Genomic DNA, 26,742 nt, shown 5'->3' on the forward strand with positions numbered 1-26,742 from the left:
AGCATACCGCTAAGCAAACACAGAGAATCACCCCTTTTCGAGATTCCAGCGCACATAAAAGAGTTAATATGCAGGCGCAACAGCCACAGGAGTAACTGGGCTCGACATCACAGAGATGAAGACCGCGAGATGAAAAACGAACTAAACACGGAAATACAAACTCAACTACTGGAATACAGGTCGGAAAAGTGGAACAACCACCTCAAACTTTTCGACACCAACACCAGGCCAGTGTGGAACTTAGCGAGACACTTCACGCGAGAATCACACAACATCCCTACCATCAAGGGACCTAAGGGCCCGGTATACGAGAACCGTGATAAAGCCGAAATCATAGCGGACTCCATAGAGGCGGCTTTCACTCCAAACGAAATACCATCTGACCCAGCCTTCATCAGGCAAACTGAGGCAAAGGTAGCAGAATTCCTTGAAAACGCACCCAAGCCAGAGGTTAAGAGGACAAATATACACGAAATTAAGTGGATTATAGGTCATCTTAACTCCAAGAAGGCGCCAGGCCCAGACGAGATCCAGAATATAATAATTAAGAAATTAACTCACAAAGCCCTAATACAACTTACCAGCATCTTCAATGCAATGTTCAGACTCCAATATTACCCTGAACAATGGAAAAGGGCTAGGATCCTCGTATTTGGAAAACCAGGCAAAGACAAGTCAGACCCCAACAACTACAGGCCCATCAGCCTTCTGGACGAGAAAATACTACTGAAAAGGTTAATAGGGCATATCAAGGAAAAAGGTATAATTCGCAACGAGCAGTTTGGCTTTAGGAACGCACATTCTGCCCCACAACTGCTCACTCGATTCATAGAACAAGCCACCATAGGTCTCAACAAACGAAGAGACACAGGAACGGTTTTCCTTGATATCCAGAAAGCATTTGACAAAGTCTGGCACGAAGGCCTACTAGCGAAACTAATAGACCACGAATTCCACCCAGGCTATATAAGACTTATTAAATCTTATCTGGAGGGCCGAGAGTTCAAAGTAGACGTACACAACACGCTGTCAAGTACACGCAGGATTAGAGCGGGTGTAGCCCAAGGGTCCCTTATCGGCCCAATCCTCTTTGTCCTGTATACAAACGACATGCCTACTACAGAACTCACTACCACACACCTCTACGCTGATGACACCGCTATCTCAGTTCAACATCCACAGCTAGCGTGCGCTCGAAAGAGGCTACAAGTAGCACTAACAACTCTCGAGCATTGGCTAACGAAATGGTGCATCAAAGTCAATGTTGACAAGTGCCAAGCAGTGCTGTTCACTAAGAAGAACAGACTCACACGGAGGCCAGTCAACATAAAAGCGCTAAAGCTTTTCAACGAAGATATAGTGTGGCATGACAAAGTCAAATACCTAGGAGTAGTCCTAGACAGAAAGCTCACCATGCTACACCACATCAATGATATCCAAAGAAAAGCACAGATACGACTTAGCCAGCTATATCCTATACTGAACAAAAAGTCCAGTATTAACACGGAAGTAGCCATAAACATGTATAAGGCCCTAATCAGACCAATAATCATGTACGCAGCCCCAGCGTGGGGGTTCACTGCAATGACGAACCTGGATAAGCTGGAATTAATACAAAATAAATGCCTACGAGCAGCGACCAGACTCCCTTACGACACGCCAATACGCCAACTAAGCAGTATTGTAAAAGTCAGCTCAATAAGGCACCAAATATGTAAACAGACACTAAACATGTACAGAAAGTCATGGAGTAATAAGATCAACCCGTTAATAAGCGGGATCGGACGCTACGACGTCGATCTGTACAAAAAATATCCTACACCGAAGCACATTCTGTTCAGCCACAGGGTTGGGTGGGCGAGGGGCCGATAGCCAACCCCCTCCCGCCAAGCTGACACCTATATACCACATAAACCCACACACTGCAGACACCTATGTAAATATGTAAATATGTTTCAGTTGTCCTAGACACAGGGACCAGGCGAGGAAGATTGACAAAAAGTACAACCTAAGAAGACGACGGCAACGCAGCCAGATGGCCAAAGACGTATCAATCCACTCCCGCCTCCCGACAGAGACATGGGAGCGGAACACCAGCCCGCGCCCTATAAACAGCACTAATATCTATCTGTTTAATAAGTTATCTCACTCCTATCTAGGTTGAACGCTGGACACAAGAGCAGGCAAACAGCCGGCACTCCAATGAGAACTTGTATATACATATGTTATTAATAACCTTAGTTTTAGATCTGCAGTGACAAGTGTGTTCCAACAACACCGCATAGAGGGACATCGACAGGAGGAAGAAGATAGCCCCTTGCATCCAAGGCTTGGCTGTAATTCCCCCCTCTCCAAAAGGAGACTTGGCACCAGGGACTGCTGGCTGCTGGACAATGGGACGAACCTGTGGCCCAAAGCCCAGACGCTAGCAGACCCGAGCCGACCCGGCAGTGACAAGAAGGACTGATCCCCATAATAACAGAAATTGCAAGGAAATGGTTATGATTGCATGACACCTATTCCTAACTAACACAACATCTGGACTTTATCCAGCCCACATCCTTGCATGTGCTATCACAAGATGTCAGGTTTTACATGTAGGCTCTTTCTTCTTTCTGCCTATGTGGTTTTTCCCTGGCCCTTCAATACCATACTTCAACACCATATACCTAACACAAACTCTTGCCGTGGTAGCGAGTCTGACTCGGAAACCGGCAGATACTCCTTGTATCACCTCCCACTCCTCCCTGCTATCTCTTCTTCTTCTTAGAAATAATAGCATGTCGGAGGCCATGTAGATTGAGTCGATGGTCACGTGGGGGGAGCGGGCTTCGGGGGCCCCCCCACGATATAAAAAAAAAATCCACGGCACTCTCAGTTTTCGGCTCATGATCAACCCAGTCACTATCGCCGACGACGACCCTACTAGACTTTCCATAACAGAAGGAAGCTACGATGCCATGAGTTCACCTCCACCAACGAACTTGGCAGAACGACCTTGAACGCCTGAAATGGACTTCACCCAGATGAAGCAACCTCGGCGTCTGACGGACTCAGACACCTCAGATGAAGACTGTGGGTGAAAGAAGATTTGCCAAGTTTCGGACCTTCAATCTGTTGCTTCTCCCAGCTCGAGCTACTCATCACCACCTTCTGTCTGAGGTTCAGCTGAAGGGGTCACTCTCGACCCTCAGCTGGACATAAATCCACTACCACCGATTTCCCCGACCAACTACCGGCTTTCGCAGTCTACTCCATACATGCCTGCCAATGTATGGAGCTGCACCCAGGCTGCCTTAAATCCAGCTCTTCCACCAAATATACGCAACATGAGTGCCACCAACATGTCACATCAGGCCACGATTCAGCCGCCATTTTATCTCATTAAGATTCAACACGTCGATCCAGCCCTTGCTAATGTCAAGAAGATCTACCAGCTATTGACTCGCTTCACGCCGAACTTTGTAGACTATAAGTTAGAAATTCAGCGTGCCCATGATGGAGGCTTTACAGTCAAAACCTGCAAGCCACATTTCTCCCATTTCACTAATAGAATAGGAGCACATTAACTGGGACATCACGCCAGGGCTACCAACATGTCCACGCAACGACCTGCGAGCCGACCTGAACCCCCCGCCCGCACAACTCCCATCTTGTCTGTGGTGGCTTATGGGGTAGACAGGGACTACATATATGATGAAGTGGCCGCCCATCTCCAACTGGAAGGCTGGACGCGTTGTTGCGGGACGGCGCGATGATCTACGTCCGGCGCCACAGGGTGGAGCTATCCTGTTGCCTGCATTCAACCGGAGGTATGTACAATTTGCTCTAGTCAGGAACATCCTATTCAAGTGTGTCCGAACAAAGCTGCCCCCAAGTGTGTAAACTGTACTCTTAACCATCCCTCGTTCAGTTACAAATGTAAGACCAAACCTCTCCCCGAACCTACTAAGCCTGAAACCGCAGTTCCCGTTCAATCACAAGACCTGCCTACCCTTGCTCAATCTTCCTCTCTCCTAGCCCCGAGTTCTGAGAACATCATTCGTTTTGTAACGATGGTGTTACAGAACGTCCTTTCCCACCACCGCCTCCACATCCTTTCCCAGATCCAGTTAGCGGCACGGTTGGTACTTAATACTCACGTTGATGTGGCGTACTCGGCGAATAGAATGCATTTCACATTCTTTCCCCTAAGTACTGTGCATTTTATGCGTTAAGTTCAAGGTATATTATGTGAACATAAGATCAGTTCGAACCAACCTCCCGCTCCTGGACACGTCCCTCTCCTTGTATGCCCCGGATGTCTTTGTACTTAACGAAACTTTTCTGACGCCTACATTTAACCCGCAAATCGCTCCATTTGTCATCTACCGCGCTGACCGTCCTGGTCAAGGTCGCGCTGGTGTCGCCATAGGCATCAGACGAACATATACAGTCATTCAGCATTATTTTAATTTTCCCCATAACTTTTCCTAATACCTTATTTAAGAAGTACTTACCCCTCAGAAATCGATTACTATTGCTACTATCTATCTTACGCCTGGCCTATCAGCCACTACTGATTTTATTAAACACATTGATTCTACCTTCACGGATTATATAATTTTAGCTGATATAAATGTAACCTCTTATACTCCACTTCAATCTCGTGAATTTACTGATTTATGTAATCATCTCCGGGGCATACGCTATCCTTTCTCTTTTCACACCTTACCTGCCAACCAATCCACCCCTGATGTCCTCTTCCTTTCTCCCTCCCTTGCTTCTTCCCCTACCATACAACAGCTCATCCCTCTTCGCAGTGATCATGCTCCTGCACTCCTTACCATTCCTGGAATTATTCCTCGTTCTCATCTCTCCCCCCCCCCCTCCCCGCCCTTCCCCCACCCTCCGCTTCTCCCATACTAACTGGAATAATTACCAAACTAATATCACAGACCTTCTCCAAGGCTCCTCTCCCCCTACCTCAATTCCAGCCCTTCCACTCTCTCATTGATACCATAGAACGAGCTATTATAGTTTCCGATAATCTCCATATTCCCCGTCACTCTTACCACCCTTCTAAACCTCCCATCCCACCCAAGGCATTACATCTACTTAAACTTGCTCGTGAATATTACAACTCATATGTCCGTACCAAAGACTTGACTACATTACAACAACAAAGACGCACACTACGTCATGCCCGTTCTTATATGAAGGCTATTAAACGTAAACTTTGGACCGATAAATGTAACGACTTAGCTGACTATCATGACCTCGAAAATTCTGGACTACTTTTCGCCAGCTAACTAAAACCAATAAATCTCTTCCTACATACCTCATACTACACTCTTCTACACATCCCCGCACCGACAAGGACAAAGCTGACGTTTTTGCGGACTACTATCGGACAGTCTTTTCTCCTTCTTCGAATCCCGCCTTCATTCATCCTGACGAACATCTTGTTAATCAATTCTCTCATCCTGACCTCCCTGAACTTCAAACCTCCTTTCTAGATTTTCCCCAAGTTGATTATACTCACCCCTTAAATGCTCCTATCACCCCTACCGATATCATTAATTTTTTGAAACACAGGAAAAATACCTCCTCTGGCTCCGACCACATTTCCTATTGTCATATCCAAGAAGCCCCTCCTATTCTTATTGACCTCTTTAGCACTATTTATACATTATTCTCTACACTGGCACTTACCCCGCTCATTGGGGTAAGGCCACTCCTCTTCTTTTTCTCAAACCCCATAAACCTCCCTCTGATATTCATTCCTACCGCCCCATTTCCTTACTCCCAGTACTTAGTAAAATTCTAGAAGGAATTTTAAGTAGAAGAATTACTTCTTATCTTGATTCTTTAGGTCTCCTCCCCTCCTCTCAAGCTGGCTTCCGCCCCCATCATTCCACTCACGATCATCTCTTTCATATCTCTGCTTCTCTCCATTCATACCTCCGTCCTTGCAAAACCACTGCCTTAGTATGCCTTGGATGTCAACCGACCCTTTGACTCGGTCTGGCATCTGGACCTGCTCTTTAAACTTCGCCATCTCCCACTCCCTCTCACCCTCATACGTTTAATATATAACTATCTCAAATTTCACACGGCACAAATTAACATTCATGGAACACTCTCCTATCCCTTCCCTCTAACTGCTGGCGTAGCCCAAGGATCGCCACTCCTTCCCCTTCTTTACATTTTATATATGCATGATATTCCTCACCCTGACCCTCCCCTCCGTCTTTATCAGTACGCCGACGACCTTGCCATCCTAGCTCTCACTCCTACTATTAAAACACTAACAAAACATCTCCAGACTTATCTTACTACTCTTGAAACCTGGTTCAATTCATGGCATATTTCTGTTAACCCCTCCCAAACCCAACTAATTGTCTTCCATAAAAAATCCCAAATTTTTAAATCCCGGAACCGTGTCCACATAACTATGTATAACACTGTACTAACAGAGACTAACTTACTAACCTACCTTGGCATTAAATTTCGAAACAATCTTAAATGGAATCACAATATTAATCATGTATATAAACGTTCCCTCCATCGTTTCCATGCCCTACGTCTTCTAACTGGCTGTACTTGGGGTCTCCGACCGCCCCAAGTACTCCAAGTTTATAAATCTTTCATCCGTCCGATCGTCACATATGGTTCATTGACCTGGCTTCCAGCTGACAGCAAACTCTACATACAATTACTTAAACTGGATAGACATGCTTTACGTATTGCCTACCGCCTCCCCTTCGATACCCCGTCTGTCGACTTTCTTCATCTCTATTCTTTTTCTACTATTTTAACACATCTTCACGACCTCCGTCTTAAATATCTTAAAACTGCTCATTCCACACATAATTCCTCTCTCTTAGAAGCCCTAGCCCTTTCTCCTCTTGCTACTTACATTTTCACTAACAATCGCATCTCTGGAATATATTACCTCATTCCCCCTCCTATTACGTAGCTTCCCCTTCAATCGCCACTGCCCTCCTCCTGCGCGTGTCAAGTACATTTATTCATTGTTTACGATGTTCCTGGCTGCAGTGGTGCACTGTCTCCAGCTGTTAACTGAGTGTTCTAAGGTGCTAGTGTGCCATCACTTTCACATCCATTACTCATGCTGTTGCGCATGCTCATATGTCATTTCACCTCTTACTTTCCCTTACGTCATCCTCTGCATTTTTGTCAGTCACTGGTAACTTTTTCATTCCACTTTGCTGTTTTTTGTTCTTTGGACTTACTCATTGTATTCTTCTTATTATTATTATTACTTGCTATAGTTTATACCTATCCTTCTGTCAGTTGTTCAGTTCAGACAGTGGTTTACTTCTCCAACCTGTATGTTTTTGTTACGTTATTATAGTGCCTAAGGACTTGGCACAAGAACATTTTAGTTTGTTGCCCACAAGCTCGTGTGCGCGTTCTTATCGTTGTGCTACTAGTGTTGATTTAATGTTTTCTATTCCATATCTACCAGCGTTTTGGACATTTACCTCAAGCAAATCCAAACATACTGTCTTGTACTATTTGATGTCATTTGTATTACTGTATATATGTTTTCCTCAATAAACGGGGGATAGCGGGGGTTCATGCGGGCAGGTGTGGTGCGGCCCTGCTATGGGGCCCGACTTGGGTGGTCTCGGTTACCTCTGCGCCAACCCCACTTCCTCCCCATTCCTATAAGTATGTATGACACATACCACTATTAAGAAATTCATTTTCACGATTATAAAACAAATTCATACGGTCTAAGAGCTACTAGTTTAGCTGTGGCCCACCCACCTCACTTCTAGGTGGGAATGAAAGAACTTTTTGATGATGATGATGATGCCTCCATGGTATCCACTAGCCTTGCGTCTTGGTGGGTGTGCTAAGTACCAACTGATGAGCCTAACTTAGCACATAGGGGCGAAACGCAGGCAACTAAGAATGAGTAAGCTGGAAAATTTATAATGTCCAATAACGGACCATTATATTGGTATTATAAATTTACTCATTCAAGACAAATATTTCATGTTCACTATGGGAATCAACATCTGTATCATATGAACTTTCCTATGACGAGGGGAGGAAGTCTTTCACTTCTGTCTGTGTTGCAACACAGTACAGTGACCCCATATCCTTTTAAAAAGTCTGTTTGGGCTAGGTATAAATAAAACCAATGCAGTTTCATTGGCATTGACAATATTGTTCATTGCGTACAAATTGATTATAATTATGAGCCATGCTTTTCGCCAACTGTCGGCATCGCCAAAGAGAATCACCATTGTTTGTGGATTCTGCTTCTTCGCACATTGCCTGTTATGTGATACTGTAGCATTCCTTAAAACACTGAATACAAAAGAATTATGATTTTACTCAAACTTAGCATCTATGAAACAAACTGTCCACACACCGAAGTGAGTGAAAGTGCGGAAAGCTACCCCTGCATGTTCCGGAAGATGCATTTTACTGTACATGGAGACATTTTGAATGTAAATCACTGTATAAAATACTATTTAAAAAAAATGTAAATTAAAAGTCTGAATTGTTATCCGTTTAAATATGACACATGGGGGCGGTTTTCTTCCATCTGTGGTTACACAAAGCATAACTGTATACCCAATATCGAAAACTAGGTGAGCCAGGAGCGTGACTCAAATAAAACCCGTACCCCAATTTTGTGCCTCAGTTTAAAAAAAAAAATATTCAGGGATTATTTCCGTAAATACGGTGTTCTCTAAAATACCAAACTAATAATTAAAAGCACTTTGTTATACAGGATTCCCTTATTTTCATACAGCGTTTTTACACTTCCATTTACCCATCAAAGAACTCCTTCAATTACTATAATTTCATACTTTTTACATAGTGTGGACTGATTATCAAATAAATAAAATAAATAAATAAATAAATAAATAAATAAATAAATAAATAAATAAATAAATAAATAAATTCCCCACTTGCCTTATACTTCTTCCTGTGAGTGGAAGAATTATATCATACAGAGCAGCAAGTGGCAGCTGAAGAAGGTAAAAACAAGAGTAAAACAAGAGCATACTCTTTGTTGGAATTTTCAGTGGATAATATATAGCAGAGAATGGAATTTCTCTTTGCACTGACAGGCCCATATCCCTAAAAGTATGATAGGTTAACCTTGGCGTAATATCTTGAACACAGCAGTTGTATACGGGCAGCAGTTGAGACCTGAAAATAGATTTGTTTCAAAATTAATTAATAAATAATATGGTTCATGGACTGATAAAATACTGTAAGTTATTAGATAAGTAAACACTCATTACATACATTTCCAGTATATATATTTTCATGTCTTCCAACTTCAGTTTGTAAGCCTATATGAATGAAGTACGAGGGGCATACTATATTGTTTTACACTTTATTTTTTGTATGTCCAGATATGGTTCACATTTCACTTTTTGAAGGTGGTGACGTGTAACTAGTGTCTTGTTCCACCGTTTGGTAGCAGCACACGCACAGTGGCTAACGAAGGCACTCGTCATAGCCATTTCATGACAACACTGTCAGTGTAGGAGCAGACAACATGGAAAGCAACCATCAGGGACAGTGCTATACCCTATGGATAGAAGGTGTGACAAATCATCGGCGCTTGGTGGCAGTCTGTGGAGAACAGTTTACAATTGGGTGGAAGGTTGGAAAACAGGGCGCATACCGGTGGACAAGGGAACCTGTTCTGGAAGGAATGTGACAGTGTCAACACCAGCCAACACTGCCCAGGTCGAATAGGCCATCCAAGGAAACAAATGCATCACATTTACAGAAATGGAGACAGCCACGGGAATTAGCCGAAACACCCTGCAGCGGATCGTGCACGGCCACTTACAGTTGGGGAAGGTGTCATCCATGTGGGTGCCTAGACTCTTGTCTGCAGACGAAAAGCAGAGACGTGTGGACATGTGCAGAGAACTTTTGCAACGCCATGATCAAGATCCAGCCGACTTCATGGGCAGGCTTGTGACTGGTCATGAGATATGGCTCCGCTGCCATTGATCAAATGGAATTCACGGTGCTGCCACACCCACCATACTCTCCCGACTTGGCACCAAGTGATTATCACCTGTTCGGGAACATGAAGAAACCTCTGCGTGGTTGCCATTTTGTGGATTTTGCAGAACTGGACACAGCTGTCAAGACATGGGTACGCAGCACTCCGAAAGAATGGTTCCAGGAAGGTCTGAGGAGACTGACACATCAATGGCAAAAGTGCATACAGTTATAAGAAGATTATGTTGAAAGGTGGACGTAACAACTGACGTGTAATGTACTTCATTTGCGTAGAAGAAAATAAAGTGTAAAACAATATAGTATGTTCCTAAATAACTTCTACTCCCAACTCACACAATGGGGCCTCTCCATTTTCCATGTGCCGCCTGTGTAGTGTAACGATTAGTGCTATTAGCTGCTATCCTCACTACTGCCAGATTTTTAAGATTGGCAGCAGGGCTGGTACTTAGTTAAAAAGTTACGGTACATGCAGTTCACCTCCATTGCGGGCGGACCTGACCTTAGGACGTGGACATGAATATACATTTATGTACCGTATTGTAACATATCACCATATGCCCCATATTATTATGAGTAACTCTTGGGGTTCATTTAAGAAAACGGATTATTGTATGTAGGAGGACAATGGCCGTTAGGAAGCTATACTGCGCCTAGTTAGAGTGAAGTCGGTACCAAGCAGGGTTAGACGAAAATTTTTCTAGTTTGAACGAAACCGTAGGACTTGTAGGCATGGAGATTCTGTCCGCTGGTTAAAATTGTCAACCAACCATGTGCTGGAGTGGGGAGAACCGAGCTTCCAGAGCTGGCAAACAGCAAGCGTAATGGAGACAACTTGACCCAATCTGGTATAAAATTTCATTGGAATCTGTCAGATGATATCCGTCACGGAGCCATATTCCACAGTTTATTCATATGGAGAAAACGAGACTTGAATTGCCATATGCCTGTGAATAATAACATTGTGTAATTATGCCTGTTTCATGTGTAGTATGTTCAAACCAATAGCCTAGTTTGAACCTTGTTTGATTGTTGGACCGGAAGCCGAGGGTGAGCGGGGCGAAGCTCTTTGGCAGGACAGACAAAGGAAGGTTGATAAAAGAACTTGTAAAGGGGGAAGCCACGCCATGTTAGAAGCTCAGTTTGTTTTAATTATAGTGTTTTACATAGTATAAACAATGATCTGGAGAGTTACCTCTGTCTAAAACATTTGTAATTGAGTAGTCGCCAGGGTGCGGGCTGGTGAATGACTATACGTTGCTAATTTCAGACTGTGAGTGCTCGTTATATTTGAGGCGCCTCACGTATGTACTTTGTTCACGTTAGCAACGAATGATTGGGACGCGGGCGCGGAATGCGTGCATGTCGTGTGCGTACCGTCTTTTATATTGCCATTGTGAAGGACAGGAAACTGCCCGGGATTGGTTCCCGTAATATAATGGTGCATATACTTAACTGTAACTCTGTTGCACAGGTTGTTGCCAAACTGCAACCTAATCATTAGAGGTGGATCCCATGTGCTCGTTGCATAAAGAAACGGCGAAGAAGAAGAAGACTTCCACAACAACTACATTGGAGGATACCAAGGTCTACTGGAGAATCATGGCCGTCTTTGGACTCGAGAGGACGAGGCTTCGATTTCTGGAGATCGCTGAGATGTCAGGCTAAGGCCTGAATGACACCAGCGGTCATGTGACCGCCGTTGCTGATTCCTGTCGTCAAAGCTAAGCTTTCTAATGTCTATTAGCATGTTGTAGTTATCAGATATATACTGTAGGCAAATTAGATTTCTATGTAAATATTTGTGCATATTTAAAGTCAGCCAGAGAGGCGTCTGTCTTGATTTAACTTCAGTAAAGTAAATGTGTTCATAAGCTATAGCATATATTAGCTTGGGACGTGAGTGTGGTATATAGATAGTTGGGAATTAAAGGGAATAATTAGGATATAGTTAGTGTTGTGTGATTTTTATTTTCTGATGACATGTTTTTTTTAATCTGCATGTACTACTCTTTTATTTGAGGTTTATTGGATAGCATCCTCACACAAATTTTTAGGCCTTAAATCTTAAATGTCGCATGGGAGCAAGTGTCATGTTATCAGGATTAGAGAAGGATGTTTTTTTAAATATCCTTTATTTCTTGTCATCTCTGCATGCAGCATGCATTTCAGGTACCATTTATGACGTGCGACAGAGCTGTGGACACCGTCGAGTGAATTAAGATCTTTAGATATGCAGGGAAAGCAGATTTTGGAATTGATACGGGTCGGACTTATGTGAGGCGAGTTGTAAGGCTAGAGGATGCTTATATATGGATAATGAAGGGTCAAAACTAGGAGAGTTTACCTAGGGATTGAAGCCAAGAGGCCGGAGCGCCCATTTGTGCTGAATTAAGTGGGGGTCGAACCCATGTTACGTTGAGTAAATGGCTCGTGTAGCCCGGAATGGCTAGTGAGGCCAGATATGTGTATGATATAGGCAGTAGCCCTATGTATTTGCTGGGATCGGGGAGTTATCGCATGTGAATTAGCCGGCTGGTGATGTGAGCTTATTGAAAGAAAGAGCCGAGCTTGTTATTGTGAAGAAAGGAACCTTGTCTCGGGTAGGGAGACCTAAGGCAGGCAGGCCAAGTTGGCTGGGATCCGCCAGCCGTGAATGAATGAAGGCATTAGCTGACAGCGAGCCACTGAGTCCAGCCTGTTAGAACAATTCTAAGAAACCTGCAGCCCCTTGCTAGCCAATCATGTTTTGGTTTGTGTGTCACAGCTGTGTGCATTCCTTTCAGTGAAGGTGCAAGTCGGAATTATTGTGCCGGGCCAGGCGCAGTTGGTCTACGCCCACATATCGGAGCAGAACCCCGATATATATCCCATGATATGTATTTTCCCATGTGTCTTTTTTTTTTACAGGTGTGTGTGTGTACATATGTTTTTCTGATGGTGTTGTGACCTGAGTTTTATTGTTTATTTTGCTTAACCAACGTTGTTTAAATGTGCATCTATTTTAGCTCGTAAGCTAGTCGCTGGGTTGTAAGGTTTCTAAACCATTCTCATTTGCATACGGCTCGGGCCATATTTAGAGTCTGTGTTTTTCTTTTGGAAGGGAGAGTAGGATGGCTTGAACAAGAGGTTTATTTATCCCAGTGTCCGAATATATTTGGATCGGACTGTGTTTATATCAAGTTAATGTGTATTTGCCTAATAGTGTATTTACTTGATAACACAGCATTTTCTTGGACAATTTGAGTATTGACAACGTTAGACATAAAATTAGAAAGTTCAGCGGCGATGACAGACCACTCGAATGTAACGCGTATCCAAGTACATTTCCCCTGAGTTCACAAATGTTTGTTCATCGGGTCATAACTCGATTTATGTAAATTTGATTCACTTGTATTTTTCAAATCATGTGCTCGGCACAGTTTTTCTTTGGCCCAGAGAGGTCGTTAGTTTGTTTAATTTTCTTTTATTTGTGACATTTAGTATGATTGATATCTATGTTTTATTGAATAAATCCTTCTTTGCTTTTTTTTGGGGGGGGGGGGTTCTTATTCACTAGAATAATGATCGTAGACCCTGTCCAGGTACTAATTTAGTATGATTCATATTGTAGCTTGTTTTATTTTCGCCCAATCATATCGAACCACTCCACGCACTCTTTCTGCTGTAGCTAGCCCACTTTTATGACAGGGGATACGGTTCAGTATTTCACCTCATAATTAAAACATCCCTTACTGTATTTTCAATAAAATAATCTATTTTAAAATTTCATCGCGTAATGGTTGCATTGTTCAAATTTTATTCATTGCTTAAAAGGTAAACAGAACTGCAATGTAAACTGCATATGAATGTGCAAATTTAAATATAGATTTATTAAACACACTGTGTACTTTTAACAAAGAATGGTTATACGGTCCCTTGAAAGTTATCATTGTCTGCATAGAAATTCAGGGAATTTATCCTCTCCTTACAATCAATCAAGTGGTACTGTGGGCAATACAAGCCGCATAGCATACAGGAACACTGGGTTGAAGCATGATTGTAACCTTGTTGGTGACAAATTCTGTGGTGCAAGCCATGCGCTGCAGTCCGCGTGAAGACATGTCAGAGTTCAAAGTTGGACTCTTTCCATACATCTGTGTTCATTGCAGGAGTTTCATAGAAGTCTGGATCTATTGCTGCAAGCTTTTGCTGTCTTTGTTCGATGTGGGCCTCATATGCTGGAGTGGATTCTAGATTATTACTTATCATTATCTCCCTAGACTTTTCTTTTTGATCTTTCCTTCCGATCTTTTGCCTAATTCGACTTCTAATTTCTTCCCCAGGTTCCTCAACCCATATTGAAGTGGGAATTAATTCTTTGGATCTTACCAAGTTCATGTTTACGTTTATTTTCCGGAACCAAACTACAGAACACACATAGTGTCAACTTCATATGACAATAAACCTCGCAGCATAATTTAACAGTTTTAGAAAACTAAAGTTATATATAAGCTGGACAAACCGCCATGGGTGTACAACAATGGAGTCATCATTTTAACGGATTTTAAAATGGAATGCAACTTCATCTACCATATTTTATTTTATATTCATCTGTGCAAATGTTATAGTGTGTTTTTAAAGTTGTTTTAAAGTCATATTTCATATTCATCCATGCAGATGTTATAGTGTGTATAAAGTTGTTTTAGGGTTTTATTGTGTTTGCCCGATTTGACTTTGTGGCTGATGATGGCACATATCTGGTGCCGAAACTAGTACCTCATTTGAACGATATGTGATTCTTTCACATTAATTAATATCTTTGTATTGAATAGGAGGAACACTCTTAATCTTTAAATATTGTAATCCCACTTCAATACGGATCATGAAATTTCTAAATATTAATGAAAATGCCTACCAGGCAAAAAGAAAAGCCTATCAATATATGGGTTTAAAAATTAAAGTCGCCAAATTGGGCAAAGATATTGGCTTCTTGAAGCAATGTATTATGCACAATTTAACACCGAGCTTTCTGAAAGGAACGCTCAAAAAACATCGTACCGCACCACATTCCGTTCAAGCCCAACAAAAAACGAACAAAATTTGGTTGAAACACGAACTTTGTTTTTTATATAAGAAAAAATCGTTTTTAAACAGTAAACTTTACGAGACTCACCTTGAAGCGGCCAATCTGCTTCCTGGCACTCAATGGAATTTATTTCTAAATCTGGTTAATAATAAAATGGTTGACGTACTCTCACGAAAACAGTTTACGTTAGAGAATAAATTAGCTGCATTAAAAATGAACAGAAATGCATCAAAAACTCAGCCCAAAGAAACTAGTTTGCAAAGAAACTCAATCGAGAATTTCCATCCTCCTGTTGTCAATCTTTTGAACGTAATTTTAACCACGGAAGAAACTGCCATTTTAGCGAAGAGTCCAAAGCATAATTGGCCTAATATGAATGAAATAAACGCAGTCACTAACTTAATGATTGAGTCGGAAGCTACAATCAATAAAATGCCGCTAGAAGATCAAGACGAAATTAGATTTCAAGTAAAAAGAAAATTAAATAAAATGTTCAGTTCTAATAAAGTAAATAAAAGAAATCCCCCTATCAATTCTAATGCCAATAATTTTACTTCCGAACATAAACAAATCGCGGAACTCAAAAAGAAAATTAAAAATAACGATCTGATTGTCACAAAAGCGGATAAAGGAAATACCACAGTTATCATGGACAAAACTAATTACATATCTAAAACCAAAGAATTTTTTAACAACAGCACGTTTACAATAATCAATAAAGATCCTACACAGAAAATACAGCGACAGTTAAAACAAACATTAAAGAATATATCTTTTCTTTTTAAAGATCAAGAAAAATCAAAACTATTAAATATGAATCCAGGTCTACCCACAGTTAAAGCCCTCCCTAAAATACATAAAATTGACGTCCCTATCCGGCCTATTATTAACTATAAACCCAGCCCCCTATATAAAATTGCGCAATTTGTTCAACGATTTTTAACTAAGAACTATAAATTTCTCTCTAAAAATCCATCAAGAACACTACTGAAGTAGTTGAAAAAATGAAGTCATTTAATGTACAACCCAATCATACCCTTCATTCTTTCAACATACTAAATATGTATCCAAGCATACCCACAACCAAACTTTTCTCCATTATTGAAGATAACTTTAACAAACAGAGCTCTCTCAGCAAATTAGAAATACAAGATTTTATTTCTCTTCTGAAACTGGTCATCAACAATAATTTCTTTAAATTCGATGAAACCATCTATCAACAAAATGGACTGGCTATGGGATCACCCGCTTCGGGAATTCTAGCGGACATTTATTTAGATTTTCTGGAATATACAAAAATAAATAGCAATACTTTTCCAAACATCCTCATGTGGGCCAGATATGTTGACGACACATTTGTTATAATGGATGAAGAAATCAAGAATGCGACCTCTACCCTGCAAGAACTAAACAATATTGACCCCCACATCAAATTTACACTTGAGTCCGAAAATAATAAAGTAATTAATTTTCTGGATTTAACTATTCTCAGAAATCCATCTGCTCTTTCATATAGAATTTTCAGAAAACAGACACAAACTGCCAATACTATTCGTCAAGATTTCATACATCCTCAAACACACAAACGTGCAGCGTATAATAACATGGTCCATCGTGCATTCACGATACCTATGTCCAAAAAAAGACTTCAATAGGGAACTCAACACTATAAGAGCAATCGCCAAATTCAACGGTTACAGCAGATCATTTATAGAACAGATAATCAATAAATTTAGACACCGGCCCAAAACTACTCTCACTAAAGAAAAACCTATCACTAACGTTTCATCTACTTTTACATTCAACAACGGTATCCATCAAATCACCAATGTTTTTCGAAAACATAACATAAAAATCTTCTTCAGAACTAATAATAGGACCTCAGAAATTATACATAATTCAACATCAGTCAACACCTCTAACAGATTTTCCAAATCTGAAATTTATAGATTCAAGTGTATCGACTGCAGTGCCTCCTACGTGGGACAAACAGGATGCAACTTCATAACCAGATATTCAGAGCACGTCAACGCGGTAAGATATAACAAGTTTTCTGCTATAGGCCAACACATTCACGACTCAAATCATAAGTTTACTGATATAGAACATGATTTTGAAATACTTCAAATAGCAAACAAAGGGCCAATTATGAACATCGTCGAAAATTGTTTCATTCATTGCGATCAATATTTCAACCCTAACTATAATTTAAATGAAATTTCCGAGAAAACTAATATTCTTTATGATCTCTTAATTAAATGGCTAAGAAATATTAGACCACCTAAAAACAATTTGATCTTTCAAACCATACGCAGTACATATCCACATCGTTTACCCCCACTACCACATCCTTCCGCTCCACCTTAGCTCCGTGACAGTTGCTTCGCCTCTACCCCTCCCCTCTCCTCCCTTACGCCTCGCCCCTTAACCTTATAATTGCATCCATCAGTCCAGCTCTGTCTGCCGATTACTCAGGCTGCTCAAGGTGAGTTCGTTTCTAGTATTCTCTGGGTTTTTCTAGACTTTTCTTTTTGATCTTTCCTTCCGATCTTTTGCCTAATTCGACTTCTAATTTCTTCCCCAGGTTCCTCAACCCACATTGAAGTGGGATTTAATTCTTTGGATCTTACCAAGTTCATATTTACGTTTATTTTCCGGAACCAAACTACAGAACACACAGTGTCAACTTCATATGACAATAAACCTCGCACCATAATTGAACAGTTTTAGAAAACTAAAGTTATATATAAGCTGGACAAACCGCCATGGGTGTACAATAACGGAGTCATCATTTTAACGGATTTTAAAATGGAATGCAACTTCATCTACCATATTTTATTTTATATTCATCTGTGCAAATGTTATAGTGTGTTTTTAAAGTTGTTTTAAAGTTGTTTTAAAGTTGTTTTAAAGTCATATTTCATATTCATCCATGCAGATGTTATAGTGTGTATAAAGTTGTTTTAGGGTTTTATTGTGTTTGCCCGATTTGACTTTGTGGCTGATGATGGCACATATCTGGTGCCGAAACTAGTACCTCATTTGAACGATATGTGATTCTTTCACATTAATTAATATCTTTGTATTGAATAGGAGGAACACTCTTAATCTTTAAATATTGTAATCCAATGTCATGAACAAACCTACCTATGTTTTTAAGAAATGTTAATGTGTGATATAAATACATTTGGAACATCATAACTGTTATAAATTTCTATAAGATCATGACACACTGTTTATCAAATTTGTGATTCATTGTCTCTGTCAAGTGTAAGAAAAACTCCCTGGCACTACAGCGCTTGAAGGGCCTTGGCCTACCAAGTGACCGCTGCTCAGCCCGAAGGCCTGCAGATTACGAGGTGTCATATGGTCAGCACGACAAATCCTCTCGGCCATTATTCTTGGCTTTCTAGACTGGGGCAGCTATCTCATCGTCAGATAGCTCCTCAGTTCTAATCACGTAGGCTGAGTGGACCTTGAAACAGCCCTCAGGTTCAGGTAAAAATTCCTGACCTGGCCGGGATTCGAACTCAGGGCCTCCAGGTAAGAGGCAGGCATGCTACCCCTACACCACGGTGCCGGCGTCAAGTGTAAGAGCCACAAGAATTTTACAACCATAGTTTTTAGATTGTATTTAAAGTACATTTTATGATTATGTAATTTTAGCGGTCTAGGATATATTACAAGGTTTTTGAATTTGTGAGCTGATGAAGAGAACGGGAGGTTCTCAGAAAATTTACTCTTAGAATTAATGTACACAACAATCTTTGTGACTGTATATTTAGATACACACAGCGCAGATCCAATAAAAGAAAAAGAAACACTAATAATAATGAAGATTGACACTTTCAAAATGTGGGCATATTGAAAAATGTTACAGATCACTAGGATGGAAAAATAGACAAATACATCAGTTATCTGTGAACTAAAGTTGCGAACATCTATTCATCGATCTACTACCATAAGATTCTCAAATTCTTTGGACACATAACAAAGATCAAGTGACAACATTAAGAAATAATTATTTTGGTAAAGCTCAAGGGGAAGATGCCCTAAACACTGGATTGACCAAGTCAAAGAAACAACACACTTCACATTAGAGTAGTTACTGCAAATAACAGAAGACTGAGTAAGAACAGCAGACAGGGCCACAGATGTGTCACCTAACCTTCAGTCATGACGGAAGGACTAATGATGATGATGACGACGACTTTGCTGAAATACCAAACAGAAGAGGAAGAAGATGAATACTTACAGCAGATGAGTCCGTCGCCAAGAAGAGATAATGATTCCTCTTGCAGTGATATCAGCTGGAATGTAGTTTGTTACCACATCAGGATCCACCAAGTTTACCAAGGCTATACCTGTGAAATTTGCTGCCTCTAGACCTACAGGCCCGTTGAAATTGTCACTGTAACCAGGAATGGGTTCCTCAGCTGTGGCCACCACTGGAAAGCAAACAAAGTAATTTGCCTCAATTTCTACTTCTAAACCTGTGGAGCTGAAAATAAATCACTTCTAGCTGGCATTAATCTGTGTTCGATATGGTTTAATGATATACGCTGCACTAGGGGAAATGCAAAATTGTGCCACCATGAAAGGGTGTAACTACCATGATGTGGTGATTACACGTTCAGACACCTCTGTGGTCAGTACAGGTCAAGCTCACCCCAAGCTCTAATACACAGCCTGTCTGGGGATGCCTGTAGTGTGAGGGGAGGTATTGTCCTGCTAAAACATCCCATTTGAAATGGTCCCCATCACAGCGACCACCATGAAATGACAAACCTGTACACATTCTGTCAAGCAGTCATTATGCCCTCAACAGCCACTAATGGCTATTTATCATGAAAGTCTGCGTAAGGATATTTTAACATTAATATTTCTTTAATCATGTCCCTCTTAATACGTAAGCAGAACTGGACGGATCATTTTCCGTATAGTCCTGTAATGTGCTCTGCACATGATTGGTCTATCTCCTCCCCGTCTTCTTCTTCTTCTTCTTCTTCTTCTTCTTCTTCGTTTTTCCTCATGACTGAGGTGTCGTGACTATCAATATTCAGCCCTCTAGCCGATGAACCATACTCCGCCATTCTTCCCTATCTAAAGCTTTCAATGTGGTTGTTCTGAGAGAACTCTGTAGGGGGCCGTTCTTGCTATTACTAACGGGAATATGGATGGCCTTGGTGAGTGTTGGGGTAGCCATATTGGCAGTTGATCTCTGTTCATTCTATGAGACAGACATGCTGTGTAGGCTGCGTTATATTTATGGGGTTTATCCCGGTTTTCACCCCCCCCCCCCCCCTTTTGGGAGGGAATTTTATAAAGGATTTATTTTACCTTTCTTCTGTTGATCTGTTCGGTATGTAAATCTATCGTCTTATCATTTTGATCTGCCTTTCCGCTCCAACCTCCCTTGGATCACCGGCATTCCTTGGTGTATTTGGTATTATATTATATTATATTATATTATATTATATTATATTATATTATATTATATTATATTATATTATATTATATTATATTATATTATATTATATTATATTATAGCTGTTTCTGTTAACTTCATTTAATGACCCTTTTCCAAATCCTATTACTCTTCTGGTTTGTGGTTTTAGTATTTTCCATGATCAGTAATTTTCATTTGGTCCTTCTGTTTTGAAGGCATTCAAACTTGTACTTTTCCATTGGTAAATCTGTATCCTTTTATGTAAGCTTATTTATTCTTCTTATGTCAGATACTATTGGTATAGTATTATCTTTAATGGGAGCTTTCAGCTGACTTCTTAGATTGTATTATTTCACCTTGATTTTAAATACCATTGGGCTTTTACTTATTATACCCTTCTGTTCTGAAAGCTAACCTTTAACGTAATTCACCTTGTGGTGGTAATCATTAATTGTAATGAAGTATGTAATGAGAAAAATGAAACCACCTCTATTATTGCAGTGATTTGTCACATGTTTTGTTCGCATGTCATCATTTTTTCTCGTCATCTTCGTGACTAATGTGAGATTTTTTGTTTTGCGAATGAAATCTGGTGTCTGATTTGATTGTGAGCAGTGACACTTTGGTGTTGATTTCACTTGAGCTCAGGCTAGTTTAGTCTGTGCTAATATTTACTGATTACTCATTTAATCCAAGGCTTGTTTGATGATCGTCGATATCATCACTTATTCTATTCTGTTACGTTTGATTTACTATTATTGAATTAAGGAGTGTTCTCTCCTTTGAGTTAACATTGACCTAAAAGATTTAGTGGTGATAGTTACTGTCCTCATATTTGTTTTCACCAATTCATGGTTGACTTACTCTGTCAACCCTTGAGTTTCACCAGTATTCAATTAATATATTTTATTGAATTAAGGAGTGTTTCTCCTTGTGTTTCTTTGGGCTTGAAGTGTCAGTGGTGATTTTTACTGACCTTGTTTCAAACTTCCCTTAACTTAATTATTTGGGGTTTGATCCCTATGCTTTCCTTGTGTGGTGATTTTCTGTAAATTATATTTGGGAGGCCATTCCCTTCCTGATTTCTGCTCCCGGGGAACATTTATGTATTTTCACTGTACTAAGATATTGGTTTCATTTCTCTCTTATTATCCTTCTCTGTTTATTTAATTAATAACTGGTTCCTTTTTATTTCCAATTAATCCTAATACCAAACCAGATCATTCATCTGTCTGTAATCCTTATATACCTTTATTAAATTTAACTTTCCTGAAATTGGTGTTATCCTTTCATGACAACTGTTTTGAATTTAACTCTAAATTTAGTAAGCAGGTTCTGATACAGAGGTCACCCTTGCATGATCCACTCTAAGCTTGCTCTCCACTTATTTACCCCTTTGAGGTAAGTTATCTTGGTTGTTCTTGCATGTTAGTTTAATATTTTCTGTTTTAATTTGACTTGGGGTGTGTGACACCATTGTGGAATTTATGTTGTGGGTGTAAGTGTACTGTGTGTGCTGTTCTTTACCTAACCTGAACCTGGTACTGGGTAACAAGTTCTGCTCCCCACTGTGTCACTGTGTTTATGTGTAACCTATTATAATTTGCCAAGTTACTGTGTTCCTTTATTAACTGCACGTTACAGTGTTGGCATGTTGCACCTGGAGTTCATCATGTATGCCTCCAGAAAATAAGATCAGTAGGTATCCTCTTCAAGTTTGCCATAGGACACAATTGCAACGTTAATTGTGGCAAAGAAAAAAGTGTGATTCATTAATGAAGATGTCATCGTGACCCTTCCTGACACCAGGACAGCCTTGCACATTGATGGTGTGCAGTCAGAGGAACACTTGTTGCAGAGACAAGGATTCATAAGCCAGCTGCTCTGTTTGTCACATAACGTGCAGTGCCCCAGCAGCTTGAATATCGCCTGCTGTTGATTGGAGGTCTGCCGGGGGATATCTGAATGATGTGGTGAACCTCCTGCACTGTTTTGTGGCAGGTTGATCCTGTCCCAGATCTCTAACCGTGTGTCCTTCATTGGATCACTGCAGCTATTCACATTGTACAGTAGATGCATTTCGGCCAACACATACAGCTACAACCAGCACACATAACCCACTCCCACACAGACCTATCATGTGGGCCCTCGTGACTGGTGACAACTGTTGATATCTTGCTGCTACTCATTCGTGAGAAATGTTTCACAAGCGAACACTTCACATCACTGGACCTCGCAGACTAAGTTCTACTGGATTCTTATACTGGAGGTGTTTCGTCCACGACCAATCAGGTGTGGGAGGGCACTTGTTTTCCAATTGTGTCCACTTGGATATTATTGTTCTGCACTTAACATCTCTTTCGCATACAGTTTATATACTTAGGATAATCTAATAAGCTGAAAGTCTATTCCAAACACAATGGGTAGTGACAGTTCAATATTCAATCCCTGGTAGAATTTTGACATATTCTCAAGTACTTACCAACTGAAGGGCGAAAGATTACTGCCGGAAGGCGGTCCTTGTAGTTGTTGATCACAGCCTCGGCCAGTGCTTTACTGAAGATGTATGAGTTGGGCTTCATCCCAATCAACCTGTATATCAAGACAAAAAAAGGAACAATGTTTATAACTTTTCACATCAGTTAGTTTAAGGGAGAGAATTTGAACTAAGAACCAGACCATGTGGAGTTTATTATATTAAAGAATGCAGCAGACGTTGCTGTGTGTTGACAGATATAAGTGATGGTGATGCAAACATACAACGGTATCATGAATTAATTTAAGAATTTGTTACTTAACAACTTTAACTGTTTATTAGACTTCTGCTCAGGCCCTAGGAACTTCCTATTTGTTTTGAAGATGCTTAAGGGATCTCTTAGAGAACTTTTCAAATACCTCCTGTGGACAGGGGCAGTAGAATATATTTATGGTATCCCCTGACTGTTATAATAGGCAACTAGAACGGGATCTGAAGTGTTCACTACATGGGAGCGTAGGTTGTGGACCATGGGGCCAATAGCTGAGACTGGAATGGATTCCACTTACTTGCACAAGCTCCTCTCCTTCATTTTTTCTATTCAACCTTTCATGGACAACTCTTGTTTTGTTTGGACTGGATGGTAGGCTTAGATAGACAGTCCCTGTCATGAATGGTGTGAAAACATTGCTCAAAGGGTCGGTTGGTGCATGCATTTCAGTGGGCTTAGCAGACTGATATGCAACAGCGACTTCTGCCTTGGTGAGGATAACAACCAGAAACCACCCTACTCCTCTTATTCCTTGTATGCCTCTTCAGTGAAGTGTGGTGGTGGTGATTACTGTTTTAAGAAGAAGTACAACTGGGCAACACCAATCAGAAGGGAAAATGGAAGAGGACTGACAATTTGAAAAATGAAGGTATCGGCAAAAGAAAAGGGAAGGGCCATGAAGGGCGTGAAAATGAAAGACTCCCTAGACATGGTAAACCTATTACTGTCAGGGTCGGAAGAGAACCAGAGTTGACCAAGGGAGGTGTTGCACAAGTACGTGGGAACTATGGTGAACGGCGCCATATGCCCTCACTGCATAAGAACACTGCAAAGAGGTTTGAAATTTCATCCATTCTTTTGGCACACAATCTAGTGGTTGGAAATTGTATACCACCAACTCTCCTACCCTGCCGGCCAACATTCTGATGGTGAACGGCACTCAAACCGGCTAACCATGGTGTCAGACCAGGCGGGCTTATAAAAATGACGAAGTAGCAGGTTAATATTCAGGAAGTGTAGACCCTCTAGAATGTTGCTGGAATGATCTCCATAGAGTTAGTTATCGACTGTTGGACTTAAACTATCTCATGACTGCCACTGATACCTCCCTTATTTTCCTGTGAATAAAAGAATTTAGAATCAAAACGTTTTTAATGAAATTTTAAGAGAGATTTATCGAGTTTTAAGTTTTACACTCAGTCTGAAGTCCAACTCCTGCTGAACATTTTGAAAAGAATATATATAATATCCCACTGGCACTTATTCTAAAGTTCCATGAAAATCCAGCAAAACCATTTCCTGTGAAGCTGTAACCAATGAAGAGACAAAAATTAAACTGAACATGTCATTATTTGTCATTTCTGGTATAAAAGCCAACTATTAGATCTATATTCAAATGTATAGATAGACCAATGACAACCAAACAAAAGTTTACTGCAAGCTCAAGCAAGCTGATGGGAATGACCGGCTGCATTCCTCCACTCAAGTAACAAGTAAGGAGCTACCTGGCGGGAGACAATAGCTTCCTTCTCCCATCCTTTGTCCTGTAATGCTCATTCGTTAGTAGAGCTCTGTACTTAAATGCCGAATGTTGGCAGCTTATAAACATGACTACATCTTGCGATATGAGCATTTTGCAAACATTCCCTACTCACCACACCGCCACGTCGCACACAACAATCGACTTAATGATTGTCAAGAATACAGACAAAGTACTCCAACACGGACGGACATCTGTACCAGGAATTTTAGCTCATCACCTAATATACATACCCTACACCTTAAAGACCCGAAAGACAAAACCAAGGACTATTACATTCAGAGATCTCTCTAAAATTTACTACAGTATGTTCACTGAAGACGCACTAGATGTTCCATTGCACCATATACAGTTGCCGACATTGACATTTATTTATTTATTTACTCGTGTCAGAAGCATACTTAATCATACAGTTAAAAATAAAATAATAATTAAACTATTTACAAAATTTAACATACAAAGGAAATTGACCAAATTCACTGTACATCTAGATGGTGTTTTTCCAAAACTGAGTCATACCTAGGGCGTTGACATCAGCAAGCATTAAATCTTGCTCTGAGCATGAAAATATCTGACAGCGCTCTATGATCGACATGCCCCGCCGAAAACAGTATGGGTAACACAAGCCCCAGCACCGTGGCTAAACCTGGAGCTAAAGGAGTTAATGGCAAGACGAGATGCCGCACACAGAAAGTTTAAGCGACAACCAACACAAGGCAATTTTGATGCATTTAAATGGCTATGAAATAAAACATCGCAGGCAGTACGCAACATTAGAATTCGACATGCACATACCCTGCTAAAACAAAATACTAGACCTGTGGAAAGAACTAAGACACATGGGAATAAGTAAACAAAGAGACGATCTTCCTATTGACATATCCCTGGACTTCCTCAATACATATTTTACCACTCCCTGACATACCATTGACAGAGATTGGTTTTTGTAGCAATAGCAAAGAATAGGCAACTTGATATATTTGGAGTGTACAGATCGGGAAAGGGTAGCACTGATGCAGATTCGGAATTATTTGATAGGATAGTCAGCTATGTGGGAAACGACATGGAAAGAAATGTGATTGTAGCGGGAGATCTGAATTTGCCAGATGTCAATTGGGAAGGAAATGCGAACGACAGGAAGCATGACCAACAAATGGCAAATAAGTTAATATGGGAAGGACAGCTGATTCAGAAAGTGATGGAACAAACCAGAGGGAAAAATATTTTGGATGTGGTGCTGATAAAACCAGATGAGCTCTATAGGGAAACTGAAGTAATAGATGGTATTAGTGATCATGAAGCTGTTTTTGTGGTAGTTAAAAATAAATGTGATAGAAAGGAAGGTCTTAAAAGTAGGACTGTTAGGCAGTACCATATGGCTGATAAAGCAGGTATGAGGCAGTTTCTAAAAAGTAACTATGATCGGTGGAAAACGGTAAATAAAAATGTAAACAGACTCTGGGATGGGTTTAAAGAAATTGTTGAGGAATGCGAAAACAGGTTTGTACCTTTAAGGGTGGTAAGGAATGGTAAAGACCCACCTTATTACAACAGAGAAATAAAGAGACTAAGAAGGAGGTGCAGACTGGAAAGAAATAGAGTTAGAAATGGCTGTGGAAGTAAGGAGAAATTGAAGGAACTTACTAGAAAATTGAATCTAGCAAAGAAGGCAGCTAAGGATAACATGATGGCAAGCATTATTGGCAGTCATACAAATTTTAGTGAAAAATGGAAGGGTATGTATAGGTATTTTAAGGCAGAAACAGGTTCCAAGAAGGACATTCCAGGAATAATTAATGAACAAGGGGAGTGTGTATGTGAGGATCTTCAAAAGGCAGAAGTATTCAGTCAGCAGTATGTAAAGATTGTTGGTTACAAGGATAATGTCGAGATGGAGGAAGAGACTAAGGCCAAAGAAGTA

The 26,742-nt window shown here is 40.6% G+C and overlaps 1 protein-coding gene across 2 annotated transcripts in view; it reads right to left on the reverse strand.

The window, feature by feature from the left end:
• LOC136878965 (putative fatty acyl-CoA reductase CG5065) overlaps window positions 1–26,742 on the reverse strand; it is a 129,430-nt gene that overhangs the window by 25,171 nt on the left and 77,517 nt on the right. The window contains exons 5-7 of one of the 2 annotated variants that reach the window (XM_067152612.2): window positions 23,017–23,126; window positions 19,341–19,533; window positions 9,133–9,183 (exon numbers count right to left, since the gene is read on the reverse strand). In XM_067152612.2, the coding sequence (XP_067008713.2) occupies window positions 9,133–9,183; window positions 19,341–19,533; window positions 23,017–23,126 (354 nt within the window). Of the gene's footprint in view, window positions 1–8,943; window positions 9,184–19,340; window positions 19,534–23,016; window positions 23,127–26,742 lie in introns of both variants that reach the window. The other variant, XM_068228891.1, reaches the window with a different exon arrangement.

The sequence above is a fragment of the Anabrus simplex genome, chromosome 8 (genome assembly GCF_040414725.1).
Source record: "Anabrus simplex isolate iqAnaSimp1 chromosome 8, ASM4041472v1, whole genome shotgun sequence".
In the NCBI taxonomy this organism is placed as follows: domain Eukaryota; kingdom Metazoa; phylum Arthropoda; class Insecta; order Orthoptera; family Tettigoniidae; genus Anabrus; species Anabrus simplex.